This window comes from Coturnix japonica, chromosome 1 (genome assembly GCF_001577835.2).
Source record: "Coturnix japonica isolate 7356 chromosome 1, Coturnix japonica 2.1, whole genome shotgun sequence".
Classification (NCBI taxonomy): Eukaryota; Metazoa; Chordata; class Aves; order Galliformes; family Phasianidae; genus Coturnix; species Coturnix japonica.
Window position 1 is genome coordinate 152,275,483 of NC_029516.1, and position 23,019 is coordinate 152,298,501.

General features: G+C 44.6%; 2 protein-coding genes across 9 annotated transcripts in view; both read right to left on the reverse strand.

Moving 5' to 3' along the window:
* Positions 1-1,023: 1,023 nt before the first annotated feature.
* On the reverse strand, positions 1,024-17,087 carry TMEM272 (transmembrane protein 272). 2 transcript variants are annotated; one of them, XM_032442111.1, is made up of 5 exons: positions 14,533-17,087; positions 11,975-12,054; positions 8,745-8,804; positions 3,825-3,907; positions 1,024-2,609 (listed from the first exon to the last, which is right to left on the reverse strand). In XM_032442111.1, the coding sequence occupies exons 2-5, from the start codon at positions 12,030-12,032 to the stop codon at positions 2,247-2,249; spliced, it is 564 nt and encodes a 187-aa protein (XP_032298002.1). In that variant the 5' UTR covers positions 12,033-12,054; positions 14,533-17,087; the 3' UTR covers positions 1,024-2,246. The 2 variants fall into 2 exon arrangements, with proteins under 2 accessions (XP_032298002.1, XP_032298003.1); XM_032442112.1 differs by lacking the exons at positions 8,745-8,804; positions 11,975-12,054; positions 14,533-17,087 and adding an exon at positions 4,271-4,735.
* A 4,638-nt stretch (positions 17,088-21,725) lies between these two features.
* Positions 21,726-23,019, reverse strand: part of ATP7B (ATPase copper transporting beta) — a 45,646-nt gene continuing 44,352 nt past the window's right edge. For all 7 annotated transcript variants that reach the window (XM_015851867.2, XM_015851870.2, XM_015851868.2 and 4 more), the window contains one exon: positions 21,726-22,611. The gene's annotated coding sequence lies outside the window, so the exon portion shown is untranslated. The remainder of the gene's footprint in view (positions 22,612-23,019) is intronic.

Here is a 23,019-nt window from a genome sequence, read left to right on the forward strand (position 1 = left end):
ATTCCTCCATTGTAGTCATTACATTTCTGGGTTCATCATAATTGGCTTAAGGGTGTATTTTGTTCAGTTTTCCCAAAGCCATTTATTTCACTGTAGAAAAAAAGGAAGGAGGGAAGGATGGAGGGAAGGAGGGAAAGAAGGGAGGAAAGAAGGAAGGGAGGAAGGGAGGAAGGGAGGAAAGAAGGAAGGGAGGAAGGGAGGAAAGGAGGGAGGGAGGGAGGGAGGGAGGAGGGAGGGAGGGAGGAGGGAGGAGGGAGGGAGGGAGGGAGGGAGGGAGGGGAGGGGGGAGGAAGGAAAGGAAGGAAGGAAGGAAGGAAAGGAAAAGGAAGGAAGGAAGGAAGGAAGGAAGGAAAGGAAGGAAGGAAGGAAGGAAGGAAGGAAGAGGAAGAAGAAGGAAGGAAGGAAGGAAGGAAGGAAGGAAGGAAGAAGGAGGAAGGAAGGAAGGAAGGAAGGAAGGAAAGGAAGGAAGGGAAGGGAAGGAAGGAAGGAAGGAAGGAAGGAAGGAAGGAAGGAAGGAAGGAAGGAAAGAAGGAAGGAAGAAGGAAGGAAGGAAGGAAGAAGGAAGGGAAGGAAGGAATGGAAGGAAGGAAGGGAAGAAGGGAAGGAAGGAGGAAGGAAGGAAGAAGGAAGCAGAAGGAGGAAGGAGGAAGAAGGAGGGAAGAAGGAAGGAGAGGAGGAGGGAGAGAGGGAGGGAGGAGGAGGGAATACGATGAATTTCTGAACAGGGACAACATATCTCTGACTCCTGCTGCAGAGCTGGGGAGTGCTACATACACTGATGTCTCCTCTTCTACCCTTTATCCCACCTGTTGTTAAGACTAGGTTTCTGAAACTAAATAATTCTTGAAGCTTAAATCTCTCTGGACCAAATGCACCCTTATTCTACACAATGGCTCTGAGGTAAATGTTCACAGGTGATTTCCACAGATACCCCAAGCCTGCATCTGCTTCCTGTGCCTGGGGCCATCCTCATGCTTGTGTAGAGGAGAGCCCTTCCACTTTGACCGTATTAACAAATCTGAATAAAAGAAAAAGCAGAAAGAGCAGTTTTATACCGCATTCATCAGCACATAAAAAACAACCTCCCAGGACCAGGTACAGGCTCGTTCCATTACATGTCACAAAACAATTGTCTCTGTTCATGCTGATGCTTTTAAAGCTGATATTGCTGTTGGCTTAAAAGCTGTATTTGTTACATCTATCCATTAAGTATAGATTTCCTTAAGTACAGCACCACGGTGAACAAATCAGGTGTACATTCACACCACCCTCACAGAACTGCTGCAGTAAGCACATCCACCTGAGATTCTCACATTCTTGCTCATGTCTTATTGCCTCATTCTGTATTTAAAATACCAACATAGCCTCATCCATTTCAATGTGAACTTAATCACCGTGGTTTGACAAGCATCTTGGTGAGGTACCGACAATGTAATGTTATATAAAAAGTGGAGAAATGAGTCTCCCCAGGCTGGGAACTGCTGAGTCCTGGTTAAAGAACTGGATCTGTTGCTCCGTAGCTCATCTCCTGGTGGCCTTGGCTCAGTTTGGATACATTGGATATGTGGAAAGTGTCTTAGCACCAAAGGTAGATATGGACACTTTCTAGTCTAAGTTCAGGAGAGATCTTGGGGCCATTTTCAATCTCCTCTTATACATACTCATACTGCTATCCCAGATACTTAACTGGCTGGTCTAGCAGTGGCCTGGGTAGCTTTCTGATGAGCATCTAAGTCACTGTCAAAGTCTAAAGTCAAAGTGGTCTGAATGCAGCCCTTTATCTTTTGTTGCCTCAACTCCTGCATCTTTAATGCGGGGACAGTAACATACCTCAGCAAGGCTATGGAGGTGTTCAGGTCCCAGTAAAGGGGATAACATGGCTACTTTTACAGGCAAATATGTACTATGCAGAAACAACATAAGGAACCTGGTTTTAGAGGAGTTTGTCATGTTCAAGAACTTACTAAAGAATTTAGCACTCCAAGTAGAAAATCCAGGAGTTAAAAAAGGGTTATAGAAATTAGCAAGACTGCACCCTGGCATCTGTAGCAGCAGTTTCACATTGAGTAAGCTGTATTCTAGTTTAGCTATTTCCAAATGGCACTGGAACGTGATTTACAATTTCCTCTTGCGGTTGACTGCTAACATACATTTATATAGTACAACAAAGATACACATAAGGGTGAGTTATTGCCTTTCCTTTGCACACCCTTTCCTAAACATCTGGAGCTTTATTTATGTGGCATTTAATCTTCCTCTGAAGAGTATCTTTGCCTGGAAAAAAAATATATGCAACAGCTACAAAAGATGAGGAGGAAGAGAACAGTGTGGCTAATAACGAGAACACCAACAGCAAAAATGTACAGGGTTTTGTCACAGTAATCCTGAGGCTGGTGGAAAGGTGGGATGAAATTTGGCAGGTACACTGAAAACACCCAGTAGTTTCCAAGAATGAACCAGAGGAAGAGGAAGAGGCTGAGGGTTAGATGAATGTAGTACTTGTGGGCGTTCTGCCTCCATGGGTATTCGTCGTCATCATCGTCATCGATCACAACAGACTTGGAAAGCAGTTGTCTCATCCTGGTTGAGTCGTACAGCAGCAGAGTCACCTGGAGCAATTTGGGGAGAAAAGGGAATGAGTAAATTGGCTGTGGAAAGTCTGAGCATCTCCTGAGCACTGCCAGCCTTTGGACCGAACTGAAATCAAGTGTGAGAAAATGAGGTCAGAGGAATCTGAGGAGCCAAAAATGAGATAGATCCTTGCTGAGATTTTTTAGGCCAGATGTTGGAAATATAACTTGCCAGTGGCAGGTTAGAAAAGCATGGAAACAGATTATGTGGGGAAATGGCAGCAGTTTCCACCTTGGAGATTTTTAAGAACAAATTAGAGTAACTGCTAAATGAACTGAGGAATGTAGTTCCTGTCTAGTAGTGAGTGGATTTGTCTCCCCTCTTTGCTTTCCATTACCATGTAGGTGAATCAACTGAGAACAGGATTCTCTTGCTCTACCTTGTAGAACTATTCCACTGTGTATTGACTAAATACTTGCTGGAAAAGCCAGCTGTTCTCCTGGCCCAGTTGTTAGCAAAGGTTATGAGAAACAGAGATTGAGGTCCAGCACAAACACAGGCCAAAAAATGCTGTTTCCATTGGATATCATACATCAGCACTGAGAACTTGGAACCAGTTAGCTTGTTCAAACCAGTAAAGCATGTTCTTCTCAGGTGAGCATTTATTTTAGGCAGGCTCATGACACATGGGAGAGGAAAAACTACCTGTCCAGTGGGTCTTAGGTTTCCATACAGGGGCCTGTTTGTTGACTTCAAGCACCATGACACTCGTCAGCTTTGAGATGATCAGCAACAGCAAAGAAATAGTCAGCATTTTTGATGCATGCTTCCATTCATTAGCCTGAGAACCTTTCAGATCTGATCTTTTCTAAAGCATTGTTAAATTGACTTTGAATATACAGATAAGTCCAAAGTTGTGATCAAATGTCTAAACATTTGCCAGGAGAACTCATAGCATTCACATAGCAAGATTAAGTCCAACCATGTTATGCAGTCTCTTCTACCAGTAGGTTTGATAGCACATACGCTGTAAGAGAAAGTCATACCACAGCGTGTGGGACAATGCTGAAGGAAACTCGTTAGCATTTCACTTGGCTGGTGGGTGCCTTAAGTGTTGGAACAAGTACAGTTCAATCCAGATAGCTGTCTCCTATACTGCGTGCACATAGCTGGCTGGTACCATCATTTTGCCTTAACTAGCAAGTCAAATTCTAGTCACACCAAATAATTTTCACACATAGAATGCACATTACCTTTAAGCTGCCAATCACGCCACCCACCAACAGATATAATGGAATTAGTGGCTGAACTGGGCAATCTTCCAAAAACTTCATTCCTGAACAGCAAAAAATGAATATCATGTTTGTTATCTCGAATGATCAAACAGTGCAGCAAGGTGTACGGTGGAGACTAAAATCCTGCACTGAAGTACAGTACACATATTAGACTCAAGATGTGCACCCAGCATCTGTTGAAGTGGAAGCTGAATTAAGTGGGGTTTGCATCTCCCACTGCAGGATTGAGGGATGTAAGCAAACAAAGGGCAGGAGGAGAGCAAATGCAACGACTCCGGCTTCCAGTTTGAACATCTGATAAATAAACAATTGACTGAGCTGGTCAGGGAGTTTTCATCAGAAGTAGAAAAAAAGCATTGAAAATCAGTACCATTTGTAAAAAAACAAAAGATCTGATAACCTACTCCCAAACCCCTCCTATTAGCACCATGTTTGTGGCATGTTTCTGAGTTGGACACCTTGAAGCTTGCGCACCAGTGCTTGTGGGAGCTCCTGGAACCATTGCAGTTTCCCAGGCAGCTCATAGGGAATGAGGGATGCTCAAATTTCTAGGCTGTTTGGTTGCTGGAGGATAAAAAGCACTGGTTGTTATGGAGCTGGGGAACCTGGCAACCCTGGCATCTACTGCTAGAATGAGAAAGCTGAGTAAGTTTTAGGGAAGGGAATGTATGGTGCTACAAGGCTGATGCTGGCATTAGACACCAAAGCTTATGATACAGGTCTGTGGCAGTGAGAATCATCTGTCCAAATTTAGATGTCTGCAATGCAGGCATCTATATCTGAACTAGTTTCCTAGACTCTCTTTATAGTCAATAGGGAGAAATAGACCCTTCTAAAATTCAATTCATCTCATCCTAAGATAGGCATTTAAAATAGGTCAGATGAATTGTGCCCTGAAAGTGCTTCTTTCTCTCTATAACTATACAAGGAATCTAGACAGCCAGCTGTAAGTACCTAAAGTTAGCTGAGCTGAATCATTTGCCCAAGTCTCCTACTCACTGCTGCCTTTAAATAGGTTTAAATTCTTCATTACTCTATAATTTTATTGTCATTGATCCCATATTTCAAGACTTCTACTGATCAGTTGCAGAGGCCAGAAAGGATTTTCTGTTTTCTTCTTGCTGTAAAACTCATTTTCTAGGTTGTTTTCTTACTTTTCTCTTAACAATTGGTTCTCATCTCGATGCAGGATACTTAAAGCAGTGTGCTGGCCTTAGTGCTAAACATCTCTTAGGTGGAACATTTCATGTTACATCGAAAAGGCACTTTGGTGTCAGGAAAGAGACAGCAGTGATTTGGTGGGGAGTGGGTTTAGGATTCTTTTTTTTGTTTGTTTGGGATGGGTTTTTTTTTGCCTTCCTCTGTAGCTGCAGTCAATTTGCCCACCAAATCCACTGCTATGGGTGCTCTAGAACATCGCCAGTGTACTAAACCTCTCCTGTACTTCTTGCATGACATAATACAAATATCCTGGATTGTGGCTGCTTTGCTATGGATCTTACATTAGTCATAATACACAGTGACCTGCAATGGAGTGGTATATGTATTATTCCAGACTAAATATTTACTGCTAAGCCTCTTGTATTTGAAAAGGGCTGGACTTGGATGGGCGTGGACTCTCTTCCTTTCTGTCTGCTGTTTCTAAGGCTGCAATTTTTTGTCCATTTTGCCACTAACGCTGAAACCTATTCAGACTTCCAGCTTTAAGAAGGTGGGCAGCAGGGAAATCACTGAGAATTCTATCATTTTCAGAAAGCAGCTGCCCATGTTTCCAGAGTCCTTAGCTGTATAATAGCCTGTTCCAAAAGCAGCTGGCCAGGGATCTTAGGGAATATATTTCCATGTAGGAACCCAGACAATTGCAGTTTCCAATGCACTATTGAGATTTTGTTTGAGGGGGAAAAAGTAGACAAGAAAACATGCCAGTTTTGGGGTGTTTTCTTTTGTTGTTTTTCTGTTCAGAAACACCAAGACCAGCAGGAGAGCATCAGTGCTGCCTTTCCATGAGCACCAGCTTGGCTCCTCTTTGGCTCTTGGTGATGGGGTAGATGGACCACAGAGCTGCTGTGAATCCAGTGCTCCCAGTAACCTGTCCTGGCACACAGCATTGTCCTCACTGTAACTACTCCGCTCTTCTCAGGCAGCTGAAAATGGCTGAAATACACCTTATAACAAAGGGCTTGTAAAAATATCTATACTGTGATTTACAGTGCTACCAAGATTTTACAATATGCACTTTAGTGTGCAGTTGTTATCAGGGCTACTAGTTATTCACCTGTGTGCTTTAACTTATACTGTTGTAATTTCCTTGTTAACATCTGAAAACATCTCACAGTTTCCCTCTGAGGAAAGCAAGAGCCAAAAGGACTGGAGGTGCACCAGCACGATCTCTGTAATCATGAAAATAGATTGCTATCAAAAAACCAGAGGCTTTTGCTAGGATAATAAATACCTGTATTTTCCTTGACGTGTAATTTCCCTAAAAATACCTTTGAAGATACACGGCTGTGGAATACCAATATTGTCTGACAACACAACGTTACAGTGACATTAGCTCTTCACTTTGGTGAGCTGTGGAAAAAGAAGGGCTCTGTGTATGGTGGGGGAGATGACCAGGCTAATGTCTTACCATACACTTTCCATTTCTCACTGATCTTAAAGGTATTAGAATCCTAGAATCATAGAATTACCCAGGTTGGAAAAGACCTTGAAGATCATCAAGTCCAACCGCAGCCTAACCAGTACCCTAACTCTAACAACCCTACACTAAATCATATCCCTGAGCACAACATCCAAACGGCTCTTAAACACATCCAGGGATGGCGATTCAACCACCTTCCTGGGGAGCCTATTCCAGTACCTAACTACCCTTTCCGTAAAGAAGTTCTTCCTAATATCCAACCTAAACTTGCCCTGGCACAACTTGAGGCCATATTATTATAAAATATTCCTAAGAAACAGCATTTAAAAGCAGTCAAATTCCAACGCGGATCCATTTCCAGAAGGTTTGCTGTCAGCGTGCACACAAGCTGTACCACACTTGAAATTATACCTTCTCACCCCTACTCCACAGCTCAGGCATATTCAGCCTAGGGAAAAGCTAAAGCCAAAATCCTCTTATGGGATGAATAGCAATTTTAAGTCATGGATAAGCATAGGAGCCTAAGTGTTGAGATGGAATAGTCAAGGCCATCTCTGAAGTTCCTAATTGCTCTTTAATCCCTAATTAGAGCTCCCTAATTCCTAATTAGGACTCCCTAATCAGCATCCTATCACAGCCATCTCTGGTATTCAGAAGACCCCAGATAAAGGCAGCTGTTCTGGCTTTTAGCTGAACACATTTTTTTTCACATTTCTGGACAAAAATAGATGCCTGCAGTTGGGCTGGTTGTCCAGAGTCCCTCAAAAGTAATCTCATCCTACTGTAGACATCTAAAGGTGGCCATGGGAATTTCACTGTCAGAAATGCCCATTCCCCTTAATTGACAGCAAGGGCAAAACAGAACAGCGAGCTTGGCTACAGCTGTGTACAGTCCAGACTGAGTTGTGATTTATCCTGCCCACAACGCCTGCATATAGAGCTCATTTGTACCATCACTCTTTAATTATAAGGCAGAAGGTGAACAGCTTCTCAAGGACACCAAGATGCAACGATTGTTAAAGCTTCTGGGCACAGGACTTAATATTTAGTGTCTGGATGCTCTGGAAAAAGACTTTCAGAATCAAATACACGACATCTGATAAAGTTGAGAACTACATCTAGAAAAGAAAACCTAAATGTAAATAAAAAACAAGAGATGTCTGATAGGGAAACGCTCTGCTAGAAACCATCTGGACTTGCAATGCACCATAAACTAAACGAGAGCCCATGAGTTGGTACAGAGAACCTTTCCTTCTGAGGTGCATTTACAGGAATCCTGCATGTTAAACAGAGGAGCTAATTATTCTGTGCTTCTCATTCCTCTGTCACCAATATATCTTGGTGTGTAGGACAGACTACAGTCTATTTCATTTGCCATAGAGAAGACTTAGGTTTGATGTGGGGAAAATTCTTTTGTCTGAGAGAGCAATAAGATGCTGAAATAGGCTCCTAGGGATGTTGATCCTTAATTCTACTTGCAAAGCCAGCCTTCGGGTGGTTATAAAAAGACAGATGAGCCAAAGAAACAGGTCGCACTTTCCAAAAGGTGGAGAAATAGCAGACTAGACAGTCTTGTCTTCCCTTCAGTCCTGTGCTTCCAGGGTTTTTGCAGTGCATTTAATATAGAGGAAGCCTGATTAATGAAATCTTCTCATGTGTCGGATGCTGAGCTTCCACCCACAGACAGAGCTGAAACACCCACAGACCTCTGCCAGTTGCTGGTAACCTAAGCAGCAATTGAGCTGAAGCAAAGTGAATTAAAATAGATCTGAGACACAGAACACATCAGCAGCTTCATGGTGAAAAGAAGCCACAGAGTGGTTTGGGTTGGAAGGGACCTTTAGAGGTCATCTGGACCAGCCCAACAATGGAAAATGTTCAGACGCCCTCCAGATAAGCAACGCACTGCCAGAAAATCCAGAGTTATGGTGGGATATAAAGAAATCCAGCCCCTGTCAGATTAAAAGGATGTGTCAGTAAGGTCTCCAAACGTCCTGACTCCTGTCCCATGCTAAAGTGACCCACGCTGGAGGTGTATTTAAGACAAGTACTTTCTGAATTCAAGAACTGCTTACTCCCTTCCATACAGTGTGGGCTGCCTGAAGCTTAATTATCAGTGCACAAGTCTAATGGCTGGAAACTTCAAGGCTTCCAAGTCCTTTCTCCCAAAGGATGCATTAACCTGCCAGGCAGTGTCAGGAATTCAAATGACAAACGTGCTTCAGTAGACAACTTACCTGTAAAAGTCATGGACAGCGGTAAGGCAAGGAAAGCAAGGAGCCCAAATATAAAGCATGCTGTGAATGGGGAAAAAAAATAATGATCAAAAAGAGAAAATAAAGACAGTGTTATTGGAGTTTAGAAGTTCCATCCAGTGTTTTGTAGTGTACATGATGCAGGGGGAATATCACATTGTGCAGCATCTGAGACGATGGGACCAGGAATTGGCCTGTTGCTCTTCCAGAGTCCAAGCCTCCATTTTTTAATTAATACATTTTAGCTCTTACATAAAACAATGAGAGACACAAAGTACTTTTGCTGCTACTACTTTTAAATGTCTGATTGCAAAGGCTTGCTTAGCCTGCACCAGCTACAAGCACTGCCAGGTTACTGTGTGATAACACGCAGATCGCATGAGCTAATCCATGGCAACTGATGAGCCGTGTCTGTTTGCAAAGCAAATAGCAGCTGTAATGCCATTACACTTGGTTTTCCCTGATAGCTAAATAAGTGATCTTTATTACAGAAGCAAAGAGTTCAGGGCTAGTCTTGCTCCCTGACCCAGCTCAGCACATGGACACAGAGGCAGGGAGCAGCTGGTCACTGGAAGGGATAAGCTCCGGCTCCATGGAGGGATGCTCTAGGGGTGTGCATCAACCCTTCCCTTGGATGAGAGGGTCTGAGGTGCTTAGTAACACCTCAAACAGCTGCTGTTGTTTCTGAGCCCCGTTACTTTCCAAGCACAGTCTGATGCTACTGAGGGTGAGTGTCTACCTTTGCAGAAAACCAGAAATAATAGCGTCAATAATGATGTGAGCAGCCTGTATTCTGCAAGGGCTGCCACCTCTGTGCCTCATCATGAGCACTCTGCAATATTAAAGTGAGATGCTGCTCCAGAAAATGAGGGGGAAGCAATAATGAGGAAATTCTGCAGTGAGCATCCCTGCAGAACATTTCTTGATCTGCAAGTAGCTGCTCGAGGAAGCAAATTGTGTGGTAGGCATAGACTGTGGAAGTAGGCATGAGTTCAGAGTGGAGTCACCAACCTACGGGAGGTATCACCTACTCCTGTTCCTGCAGGAGCAACTCGGAGGTGGCACCATGCCATTCCTTCACCAGGCAGCGCATGGCGAGGTGGGGAGGGATGCTGTGATGAGCCCTGAGAGGCTCAGCAAGGCCCACATTTATGGGGCTATGTGTCTGGTACACAGGTGTTTTGTATGTGTCTAGCATCTCTACCCAGAAGCTTGATTTTGGAGGAGAGAAATGGGAAGTAGGGACAACTTGCAGATCAAGAGATAATGCTTCATTAATTCTCCTCCCACAGCAGTCGCTGGGAATGTATTTACTCATTATCTCCCCATTCAGCCTCAGCCTCTTAGGTCTGGAATTGGAGGGGCAGATGCATCGTCTGGGAAGGCTTCCAGCCGTGTTCAGCAAAGTGAGACTCTCAACAATTGACTGCACAACTGGCAGAGCTAAAGACCGTTCTCCCCAATACGTTGTGTATGGGGGGGGTGTTCAGAGAGATGCTCCTCAGACAGAATACACACGCTCTGCCTGCATCTGCCTGGACTGTGCTGCCCCAGTCTGGTCTGAAGACAAATTGCTCAATAAAGTGCAATTTGCCGCAAGGAGGCAAGGCGGTTCTGCAGACAGAGCTGCTGTCCATGCAGTTTCCCACATGTGACTGGCAATAGCTTTAAGTCAGCAGAATCATTGCACCAACCTGTCAGAGGAGCCCCAGGACCTAGGCCTAGAAAAAGAGGCAAGATAAGACTGGCATTGTCTAAAACCACAGCTGAGCGAGGTAAATGAGCCCAGGCATGGTTCAGAGGGACATCAGAATAGCACCTGCTCTAAGGAGCTGCTGTCAGGGCATCAGGCAGCACCGCCACTGCTGGGTCAGCCATTTTGTGTTCAGCATGAGCAAGGCCCCGCTTTGGGAGGCAACCGTGAGCAACCCAAATGTGCAGGCACGGCAGAGAAAGAGGAGAGGGAACAGCTTTCCCACTTGCAGTGTCACAGTGTGCTATGGGCACAGTATTGAGAGGGCCTTGGAGATGTCTGCAGTCCCAGTGCAAAGCCACCACTGGGAGTGAAGAGAGTGCAATAGAGTCGAGCTTCAGACCAAACCCATCCTCAGCCTCCAGCTGTTTGCTACATGCCATTCACCACTGTCTGCTTAGAAAAGCTTGTATGACTGTGATCTGATAACCAGTAGCTGCGTACCCAAGCTATGCCAGCATCACAACACCTACAATTTAAGTTTCTGGTTGACACCAGCAATGCTGTTCTCCTCAGCAACAATTTAGAAGGAGGTGCCATTAACCTGGGAACATTCAACCCAATGGTGAGGGTGTGCACATAAAGATTATAGGCACTTCGGGGGTTAGGCAATATTGCGGAACAGCTTGCCTGAATTTTATGCCATGTCTCTAGCTACTAAATTACAGCAATGTCATGACTTCAGTGCTGAATTTGGCCCCTTGTGCTTAATTTCCAGATGCGCTTTTTAAATACAGTGTAGGCATTACATAAAGAGCCACTGATTTGCTTTGCAAGAGACTGAGAGGAGTGAATTTGCCCTTTATTTTGTGGTCAGTCGTTTAATCTTGCCCTAATGTTCTGAACTTCAATTGCTTAAAGAATGAAAACAGTGTCAATGATGCCGCACAAGTTGGGTGACTCCTCAGAGTCATTTAAGTATCAGGAAACAGTAGGAATCACAAGTTAAAGTTTGTTCTGAACTTTGAGAGCTGTTCAAGTGAAGCCAAAAGCTTTCATGTAAAAGACCCCGAGGTGATTGCCATGGGCTGACAGCTGCAGTCGGCTGTGTGGGTGAAGTATCAATTAGGCTGAGTGGTCAAGTGGATGAAGGAGTTTTCTCCTCTGTACATCTGAGTGGAATTAGAAACTGCTGCTGATTAAAAGCGAAAGCGAAAAAATGCGTGCAACTCAGAGTGAAAAGGAGATACAGGCAGTGGGAGTTTATTGGCTTTTAACCCTCTGCTCAATCTGCTCTAATCCACATAACACAGTACAGAGGAGATACTTTCAAGATGCAACTGCTCCTGGGTGCTCTATCAGCACTTAAAATCGCTTCTGAAAGGAAAAGGAAAGCAGGGAAGTAAAGGAAAATTCAGGTGGGACTTGGTGCCACCTGACTTTAACTTTATTCTGGACCTATCTCAATTAGCGGTGGGGCTGTTTAAATATAGAGAGGTTGCTCCCAGAGCTGCCTTACCATTGCTGGCAATTTTGGATATGCAGCGGTGACAAGCTTTCTCCAGGCCGGCTGGCATTGTGTAGCACCTTTTGGGCTGTCTGTGGGGATACAGAAGTGAATAGAGTTATGAAAATCATCAGCAGTGTCTTCAACTAACTAAATATCCTGGCTCAGAGTGATTCACACACTTCAATAGTCTCTCACTACCCCAGAATCCCCCCAGGTCAGCCCCAAATGCAGACAGTAGCTCTCAAAGCGTGGTGCACTCAAACACTCTGGGAGACATTTTCCTTCTCTGGCCTTCACAGCCTTTCAAGTCTGGTTTTTGGTGACATAAAACCTGCTTCTACATTGCTCCCTGCCTTGCCCATTGCTGTCTGCCACCCTCTACAAGTACAGTTTGCACAGTAAAGAAAAGGGAGAAAGAGAGGAAGAAGAGACTTTTGAGATCAGAGAGTATTCTGAAGAGGAACGTGGAATGGAAACTACAAACTTCAGGGAGCCCAGAACAAAATGCCTTTGATTAGAAAGTAGCTGGATTAGAAAGTAGGTCTTTGTAATGAAGAACTTTTATGATGTGGGGTGAGGGATGAGCAGCCAGTGAGTCATCCAAGCTGGGCATAAAACAACACAGGATGGTAAAATAGTCCAATCCAGTGCCAATGGGAGTGTTTGTGGTGTTCAGAAAGCTCTCACACACATGTGTATGTGCTCCAAGCTTCTGGGACAGCAAAGGACCAACATCAGCACCAAGTGGGTGAATAGGTGAGAAAAACAAGACTGGGGATGCTCTGAGGTGCAGAAGAAAGATTGATCAGAAAGGGACATGTGTGGTGATGCCCCAAATCAGCTTCTTTTCTTTGTAATTCTCTAAAAAGTGGTATTTTAAGCATGCCACATTCTGTTCCAAGCTGACATGAAACCATCTCCAGCACAGCTCCTCACTGTGCATGCAGAGCTCAAGCTGGCCCAAACCCTACAAGGACTGCAAGGTGGTGAAGACAAACTTGCACCAGACAGGCAACGCATGGCCATATACCTACACCATCATATGTCCAATCCCTACCAGATGTGGCTGAGCTGTGCAAGCAAAGGGACCACAAAGATGATAAAGAGCCTGGAATAGAAATGTCCAGAATCATAGAATCATAGCATTACCCAGATTGGAAAAGACCTTGAAGATCATCAAGTCCAACCGCAGCCTAACCAGAACCCTAACTCTAAAAACCCTCTGCTAAATCATATCCCTGAGCACCGCATCCAAACGGCTCTTAAACACATCCAGGGATGGTGACTCAAACACCTCCCTGGTTAGAATGACTTGCTAACAAAACTAATGCCACATTAGAAATTGATTGGACACCAAACTGTCCTGTGTGTGGATGGGAAAGCTGTATTTCTATAAGCAGAGGGTAAAATGTATTCCATCTAAATTAACTCTTACCTGAACGCTAAAGGAAAAGCAGTGGAGACGAACAGAGGGAGGACTCAGTGTATGTGAGCATGTCCCCATCTAGCGATGGAGTTCAGAAATGACCGAAAGGGAGCTCTGGGCTTGTGGTTTTAACAGGTAAGATAAAGCAAATCGCGTTGGCTATGAACAGAACGTTCACACAAGGGCATAGTGCACACAATTGCTAGGAGAGGGCATCAAGTTATTCCTCAGAACCCAGATTTGACCCCTGCAGGACTGACAAACACCTACAAAATTCTCCCAGGTAAACGCATGCTGCCCCGTTGCTCAGCCCTTCAGCATATCTGCAGAAGCTGCTGCGTGCTGCAGATGAATATCTTCCTGCGTGCCGATGCATGAGGCTGCTGGAGTGCCATTCAGCAGGCAGGTAGGGAACGGCTATGCTGATGTTGGGAACTGGCGTTGTCTGAGCTTAAATGTTGGCTGAAACTTGCAGGAAACTGCATGCAGCATGCAGACCCATGGCATGCAGACCCATGGCATACTCAGGGATATGATTTAGTGTAGGGTTTTTAGAGTTAGGGTTCTGGTTAGGCTGTGGTTGGACTTGATGATCTTCAAGGTCTTTTCCAACCTGGATAATTCTATGATTCTATGATTCTATGCAAAAGCAGTGCAGGTGACCCCCCCTAATACAGTGCCTGTCCTTGGTTTGCTGAAGAAAGCTTGTGGGAAAGTCACATGCAAAGTCACTCAGCCACAGTCAGAAAAAATTGCAAAAGACAAGAGCAGGCTTTTGGCTCAGCTCTCGTGAGCTGTTCATGGCCAGTAGTGGAGCTCAGTCCCTGCAGCACAGACTCTATAGTCTGGTCCTCTCTTTATTTTGAGCAGCTTTAGCTTGAACTGTTGTGCTGGTCGTTATTTTCACCCTAAATGCTTCAGTTATGTGGGTCAAAAGAAGAGCACTGTGACCCACAGCATGAGCAGACTATTCAGTCTGCTCCAACTTAGCTGTGCCTACTTAGCTGTGCCCACTCCCACTTCAGATGCCCCATGCAGCAGTGAGGAATGCAGCAGGCAGCTTTTCTCATGCTTCCTAAAGCCTCAGCTCCCACCCAATGTGCCGAAAGGTGCGGGGTCCCACTGAGAACTGATCCCTTACCTGAGAGCGCTGCAGGATCTGAAGCACTTCAACAGCACACGTGGGAGATAAGGGCTGTGAGACCACGAAATCCAGCCTTCAGCAGGAGCCCAAAGGGAGAGAGCCCGCTCTGGGATGATGCTTTTATTCCTCCCAGTCTCTCATTCACACACCTCTTGCCAGCGTGAAGGAGGTGGGATGCAGGATGAAGGGTGAGGGATGTGGGATGCAGGAGCACAGGCGTCACAGCTGAACCCCCCCTTGTTTCCCACTCTCACAACAGCCACAGCCCACTCGGGCAGCTCCACCACGCAGCAGGGGGAAACAAAGGGCCCAGCTCAGCTATGCCTCTGCCAGAGGGGAAACAGTGATCCCTTCACTAAAGCTCTTATTAAAATAAATATATTTGTATATCCTAAAATCAGTAGTGAATATGAAGCACTCAGTCCATTCTTCGTGCAGTTTCCCCCCTTCCTACGAATGCAATTGATGGAGCTGTTTTGCACATCCTAAGTGCTGGCTCGCTGCTATTTCTCTCATGGTAGAGGTCTATTTGTGAGTTCTTGCCTTCTGTCAGCAGGTGACAGTTTGCTACCTCCAGCTTCTGTGTGCGTGGCACTGCTTTATGGAAAGCACTTGTTCTGTGCAAGAGGAAAGTGGATTTCATGCACAGAACTTCTCCAGGATAAGTGACAGCACAGCTCACTGCAAATATAACTCCCAGGTTAGAGCATTGCTAAAGGCCCCGCACTGAGAAAAGGGCTTCAACACTGCGGTCAGGCAAGAAAAGAAAAATGAGTGTGTTTGACAGCAGTATCTTCACCTGCCTTTGGGTCAGCAAATGTGTGGGACACATAGACACAAACACTGTGAAGAAGAGGTGTGACTTTCAGCACCAATATCATGGCACTTCCAGGAGCACTGGGTGTCATATCAAGAGGCAGCAGCAAGTCCTAGGGAAGGAACTTCATTGACCTTTAGCAGGGGCTGGTTTAGCACTTAAGCAGGGAACCCAGTCCTTCTGTAGGGTCAATGAAGAAAGAAGGAACACTCTCTTGGAAGCCTCCTGATGTTCTCCACTGGTGTTCCAAGAGGTACAGCATGAGGACACAGACGTGTGTCAGAATGATTGTATACAACCTGAGTTTTAACAGCAATTCGCAGGTTATTCATAGTAAGCCATAATGTTAGTAGCAGTTAATCAGCACTTAATCATTAGCCAGTTTATCACAGTGATTCAGTAGAATATACTGCAATCAAATACAGTGACATGGTTAAGGCCTGAGTGGCCAAACTAGAGAGCATGATATTGTATGGTCCTAATTCTTCTTTGCCATAGTGTGACAAGCACCGTGCCATGAGTTCCCATGTCCCTTAATGGTCAGCGTGCGGAGGAAAAAGAGGACACCAGGAGCTCAGTGTCCCCATGTTCCTGGATGGTCTGGGAGCTGCAGAGCTCGATGTGAGAGGACTTTGTGAAATGCTTTTTTGCCCCTTGATTCATGCAAAATCATACAGTCTCTTCTCACTCGCATCACTAAGGAGCTTTCTTTTGTGTGGCTGTCACAAGAAATTACAAAGCTGTGTGAAGCTGCTATGCTGTGCTTCTGCCTTAAAGACTGTCTTGGGGAAGTCAGCTTTATTTGCCAGTCTCCATGGCAGTTTATTGGGCCAATGCCCAAGAGACAAAGCAGAAAATGAGACAATATCAGACTGCCTGCTTCACACTTCTCCTTTCTCAGGACAATTTACCCTGATGGAATCTAGGCCTAAGAAACAGCAAATGGGAAAAGGACCAAATGTGCTGGATAACCTATAGAGAGAGTGACTTTAATAAAAGTCCAACTAGGACAAGTGCTGGCACGGCCTTGTGTTGAATTGGATTCATGAGGAAACATCTCCCACTGGTAGCTCAGGACAGGAACCAAGGCCTACGTGAGGCCTATGTGTTCTCTCTTTGTGCCACCACAGGGCATAAGTGTGTAGAGGACTGTGAGTGTTAAGATGGTGGTGGAGACAACAAGGGGTCAGTGAAGCTCTTCAGAAAGAAAAGTGCCTTCTTCAGTAGTGAAATTTCCTTCCAGGACAGTTTCTATTTGATTAAGAGCCCAGATTCCTTGGGGACCTCAAGATCTTCCTGTGCCAAGAGGAGGTGGTCACAGCTCTGTAGGCAGCTGGAGCAGTACCGGCATGGAACAACAGACCCTGTATATTGAGCTCCTTTTGAGTCTGTTCAAGAGCTCTCTGTGTAACTGAGCTACAGATGCCAAAAGGTACAACTTTAGGTCTAGTTGCAGTTGTATGTATGCCAAGTCAGGAGCCTGCTCAGCCTGGAGATAGACTTCATCAGGCCTCTGGCGGATACCCAAGCACACAGACTCAAATGGTCCCCTTTTGGTGAAACATTGAGTCTATTCGTTGCTGCTCCTACTGAAAACCTGTTTCAGCAGAGTGCTGTTATTTGAGGCCTGGTTGTAAATTACCAAATCCTAAGAGTTTTCTCATTCCTTTGTAGGTGAGATGTGATGGTCTGTGTTTGGGCTGCACAAGTACCTCAGTTCTCAGCAGATGGCACTGTGCTCCAAGGTTGACTCTGGACAATGGAGGACTCGCTGTCCGATCAGGTGTAGAAGTGTTTTTATGGATTTGGGGTAAGTAAGGAAGTTCCCAGCAGGACGGTGTCAGTGTTCTTTAGCCTAAAGCAGAATAGAACAAGGTTATTCAGCATTTTCCACTAGTCTTCCAAAAGTGATGCACATAGGAGGCCTTAAGCGTTGATATGCTCTAAATTGGATGCTTCATGTATTTTCTTCTAAGTACAGTTGCATTCACGGGATCCTCAGGTTTGTAAATCTAGCATGGATGGATGTAGGAAACAGTAAACGTTAGCTGAGAATGATGTAGGGTTAGAGTTCACCTCACCTTCAGCCAAATTAGCTAAGAAAGCATGTCACAACATCACAAAGCATCTCCAGAGGTTTTGAAAGGTGCACTGAAAACAGAGTGAAACACTTTTGTTGGCCATACTGTATGAGAGGGAGGTCTGTGCAGTACTTGAAAGAAATGGTCTTTGTCCCTTCTAGAATCTGCTCAGCTCAAATCCTGCCTTTGTGCAACAAATATCTGTAGAAAAACAACTGTGGTTTATCTGTTGGTTTATATTTAATCTTCCCGTTCTGTGTGTTGCCTTTTGTGTTTGTGTTTGAGGTGTCACACTGGAGAAGCCTCTTTGGAAGATATTCATAGGGACTGTTCCCTCTTGTTCAGAGCCTGAGGTCATTTTTGTGCTCTCTTTCCCCAGCGCACTGATTGCCTCAGGTTACTTACAGCCCGACAATTGACATTTTATTTGCAGGAAAGTTCATCCATGCTTTACCTGAGATTTTGGCTATTCATTTTCTCCCCAGGAGATACTGACTGTTCCACATGCGCCCAGTTCATTAAGATATAGACTTGATGACTTGGGCTTGATGATCTTCAAGGTCTTTTCCAACCTGGGTAATTCTATGATTCTATATTTAGGGTGCCACTGACAGAATGCTGATGAGAGGGCACTGAAGAGGACAGGACAGTTCCCTCCACTTAACATCTCTTCTTCTACACATTTAAAACTTGCCAGTGGAAGAGAGTGTGATGAAAGAGCAAGATTGAAAGAACTCATCATTTTTTTCCAGAGTATTTGGAACAAATCAAGGGCTTTATGCTGATGGGGACAGATGCAAAGAGGCATTAACTTTTGCTTCACTAGGCAGCTGACTGGTCTCCATGAATCCCTGAAGTCAGTCAATGTAAATCATAGCATCATAGAATCACAGAATGCCTTGGGTTGGAAGGAAGCTTAAAGATTATTGAGCTCCAATCCCCTGCCATGGGCAGAGCTGCCATCCAGCAGCTCAGGTTGCCCAGGGCCCCATCCAACCTGGCCTTGAGCACCTACAGGGATGGGGACCCACTGCTTCTATTATGCAAGCACATAAGATCTGCATTAAGTATAATGCATACTGAGCTTATCCTTAACGCACATAAAGCTTTGCTGCTCAGTCTTGCTAAAGGATGCAGTGGTCATTCAGTAGCTGTGAAGACACTTCTTGTCTGATCTCTGCTTCTGAGCTATGAAGTAGAGGTGACTGTGCACCTTTTTCCCTTCTTTAATCTGTTCAGGTTCAGTCTTCAGGCTGTCCTGTTTCATAATATGCAATGTGAAGGCTATGTGCCAAGGCTGATGTGGCCCTGTGGGTTACTGTAGTGAATAAACACATGGTGAGTCTTACTGATCAACACTGCTGACTTTTTGTGGTACTGGGAAAATAGCAATATTTGCTTGAAATTAGAATGATCTGTGTGTATTGTGAGGCATCGTGATATATCAAAACAGCAGAGAAGAAACAAAAAGAAAAGACAAGAATTGCCTTCGGAAAAGGCAGAAGTGTGGGAAATGAGTTCTTTGGATCTACCTTCAGGGTTCAGCTAGCGTACCCTACTAAGATGAAGGCCGAGTGGTTACATTTAATCCCTATGAATATAACAGGTATAAAGAAAAGAACAAAATAAAAAAAAAAGGATTTAGAGCAAATGAGTATAAACGGGCCATGAAATAGAAGCTGATTTGTAGCTATCAGAGCAGCAAGAGTCTGGAACAGCTTCTTTGTGCCAATAGGAAGTGTCTTTTATTAATGATCAGATGTGACAGGCCATGTAGAAGTGCTGAGTTTTGGACTGCTGAGTCCAAATATACCCAAGCACTCGCAGTAATGATTGGTCCTTCATGTGCATGGATGGCAACGCTTCCAGGAAACACTCCTTTGAACATCACCTAGATGAAGAGCTACAAGATCTGGTTTAGTGGCTTGTGTTAGCTACGGTAATGGAAGAATGGTTGGACTGGATGATCTTGTAGGTCCTTTCCAACCTTGTGATTTTGTGATTCTATGATTCTATGAACAACTCAGCTCCACATGGAAGGAACTAAGAGCCCCATGATGAGCCAGCAGTGTGCGCTACGAGCCAGCTCTGTGCGCTTGCAGCCCAGGTCACTATTGGTGGCAGGCGTACAGTTGGACAGGATGATCTTGGAGGTCTTTTCTAACCTTAGTGGATCTATGATTCTATGATTCTGACTTGTCAGCCATTAGTTCTGCACTCTTAGAGATAGATGCCTGCAGAAACCCAACGAGTTCTGTTTTGATAAAAACTGAAAGAGTGTTTGCAGACTTGTGGGAAAAGAGGATACAATTTAGTCATTTTCTGTGAGATAATAATGTTCTAATTGAAAACCGTGCTCTGATATAATTACCCTACATCTTTATAGGGCTGCCTCAGGAGCACAATAAAAGAACAGCTTTAACGCACCATGTGAGGGAAAGTACTCCAAGAGCCATCTCATGTACATTGTAGAGAGAGAAGTATCGTAATATCAAAACATTTTCCTAATCTGATCTGGTAACGTCTTGTGGCAGGACGCATCCACAACCTCCTTGGGCAACCTGTTCCAGTGCGTCACAACCCTCTGTGTGAAAAACATCTTTCTAATACCTAACCTAAACCTCCCCATCTCAGTTTAAAACCATTCCCCCTTGTCCTATCACCATCCACTCTTGTAAACAGGCGTTCCCCTTGCTGGGGGAGTACTGGAAGGCCACAACGAGGTCTCCCCGCAGCCTTCTCTTCTCCAAGCTAAACAAGCCCAGTTCCCTCAACCTTTCCTCATAGGAGAGATGCTCCAACCTTCTGATCATATTAGTGACCCTCCTGTGGACCTGCTCCAAGAGCTCCACTGGAAGCCCAAGGTCTGGATGCAGGAGAGCTGAGCAGAGGGTAACAATCACCTCCTTCTCCCTGCTGGCCACCCCTTTTTTAATGCAGCCCAGGATATATTTGGCCTTCTGGGCTCTGGAGGAGGCTCAGGGACATAGAATAAGCATGAGGAAGAAACAGAAAAACACAGATTTTCTGGTATTCACCTAAAGACCCCCAGCAGGTCCCCATCAGCACACTCTCTCCCTTCTTCATTATCACAGAGAACAGGCACGTCTTCCTATTATCTGCATTACATTTGCTGCCCCTGGGGCCCTTCCTGGCTGTTCACCAAGGGATAGAAAAGCTCATAATATATTAATAAGTGAGAGATTTTTTAATTTTTGAGGCAACCTGCTCTTTGCTGTGAAGCAGAATCCACTGTGCAATAAATCATAATAAACATAATGACATAATACAAACAATAACCAGCTTCAATCTCAGCTGCAGAATTATTAGGCAGATTAATGAACAGATGATTTGGTTCTTGTTTTATCTTTGCTGTTCAGGTTTCTCTAGAAGAGACATGATATATTTTTTTGAGGTCCCGTAGTCTAAGCAATGGGATAAACCTCTTGATTCCTGAGTTGCCATTGTGTGGGTGGGTAAATCCATGAGGTGAGGGGTTTCATGGCTGAAATTCTACTCTGGAGCTCATAACAAGTCATGCTGGACAAGGCCTTGGGCAGCCTGTGGTGCCCTGTTCATTGCAGGGGAGTTGAACTAGATGGCCCTCAGAGGTCCCTTCCAACTCTAAGTGTTCTATGATTCTAGCAGCATAACGGACAGTGCTGTTTGTATCAGCTGCATCAACTGTTTATATCAACTGATAACAACCTTCTGATCCCCCATGCTTAAGAGTCACAGTTAAGACTCCTATGAGTTTTTAACGAGGAAACTTTTGTTGAAGAATCAGATGACTGCTGCAACTGTCAGGTGTAATCGGGCTGTCACTCAAGCCCATCACTCAGCTTCAGTCCTTTGTGATCTGCTGTAGAATGAGGTTGGTTGTCTTGTTTAATTGTTCTCAAGACTAATTATGCACCACGTCTTTGCTGAAAAACCCATGAATATTTATTGCTCAGTGAATAAATGGCCCATAAAAAAACCAGCTGATTCAGCCATGGTAAGAATGCTTTGCAACCTTTGTTTTTATTATTCTTATTTACCATGTAAGCCAGAGATGAAGATGACCTATTAGACCATTCTGTGCAACTTCCTGCAAATCCGGGAGACTTACGCCTTACAGCTTTATCATTAGGTGCTAGAGAGAGGAAGCGCCTTTCAGTATGCAAAAAGCATTTGTCATTTAATATATTTTAATGCCAAAAAGCCAATAATTTATCTCAGTTATTCAAATTCACACGTCAAATGAACATCCATTCGAACTAAAATTAGCTATGTTTTCTCTTACAAAGAACTTGAAGCACATGAAATGCTTTTATTAACCCAGAGAAAAGAATGTACCAGTACAGTTTTAGACTGCTGATAGCTCCCCAAAAAGTACTTCCTCCATGTAGCACTTCAGTGTCACTTAGCTGGGGGACACTGATGGAGCATCTTACTATTGTCTCTATCCAACTCTCCCTAGACTAACCTGGCCCATCTCCTTCTGCCTCTTCTTTGAATGGACAGCAGACAGGTGAAAGTCGATGTAACTTTAGACCATAATCAAACTTGCTGCCCAGGGAGATGGTGGAGTTGCCATCCCTCGCAGTGTTCAAGAAGCATCTGGATGAGGAGCTACAAGATCTGGTTTAGTGGCTTGGAGTAGTAACAGTGATGGGAAGACAGTTGGACTGGATGACCTTGTAGATCTTTTCCAACCTTGTGATTCTATGATTCTATGACTCTATGTCTGGGACAGAAGGCCCCCACTTTCTCCACACTGATAGTGGCCTTTATTCACAAGCCAACAAGGAGCTGATAAACCTAAAACTTGTATTTCTGAGTGATACTGAAGAGTTTTCCATTCAAACCTCCAGGAGTTCGCAGTGGGCTATTTTGCGTTCAGGGCCACAGCAACGGTGTGGAAGTGATGGACTGCTACTTCATACCTCTAAAAACAAAGAACACCGCATGGCCTGATGTGTCCTACTGATGGATGGCAGCAAAGAGATTGAGCCATTAGTGCCAGATCAATGCAAATACTTGAAGAAATAAATGGCTCCTGACCTCACCTGCACATTTGTTCCAATGCAGCCATCAGGAAGCATTCCTGACGCATCTGTGGAGCTGACTTGTGGGAGATGCAGAACATGAAGAAATGGCGAGGAGTCGTTTAAGTCAACTGACAGGTGTCATACACTGGGAAGGTAAGAATGACAGTACAAATTTAATTGTGATCAGTATATGTCTGTATATATATCTACATGTGTGCGCGTATGTCTCTAATTCCCCACTCTTTGTGTCAGTCATTACGCAGGGGAATGCAGGAGGCAGGCCTGTGACTCATGTGAAATGGGAGGAATGGAGAGCATCCAGTCACAATCACCGGCCCTGCACTCAGCCAGGAAGCATGACTGAACTGGTGAGGTGCCACAGAGACTGAAGGAGATATTAGGATAACGAAGCTAAGAATATCAGATAATAATACCAGAAAATAACTGTGCTTTTGCCCTTTGTAATTTGTCTTTGAACTGAAGGAAACACTAAGAAACTAGATTTTGTCAGAGAGCTCTGTAAAGCTGAGAATCTGCACCAGTCTTGTATCAT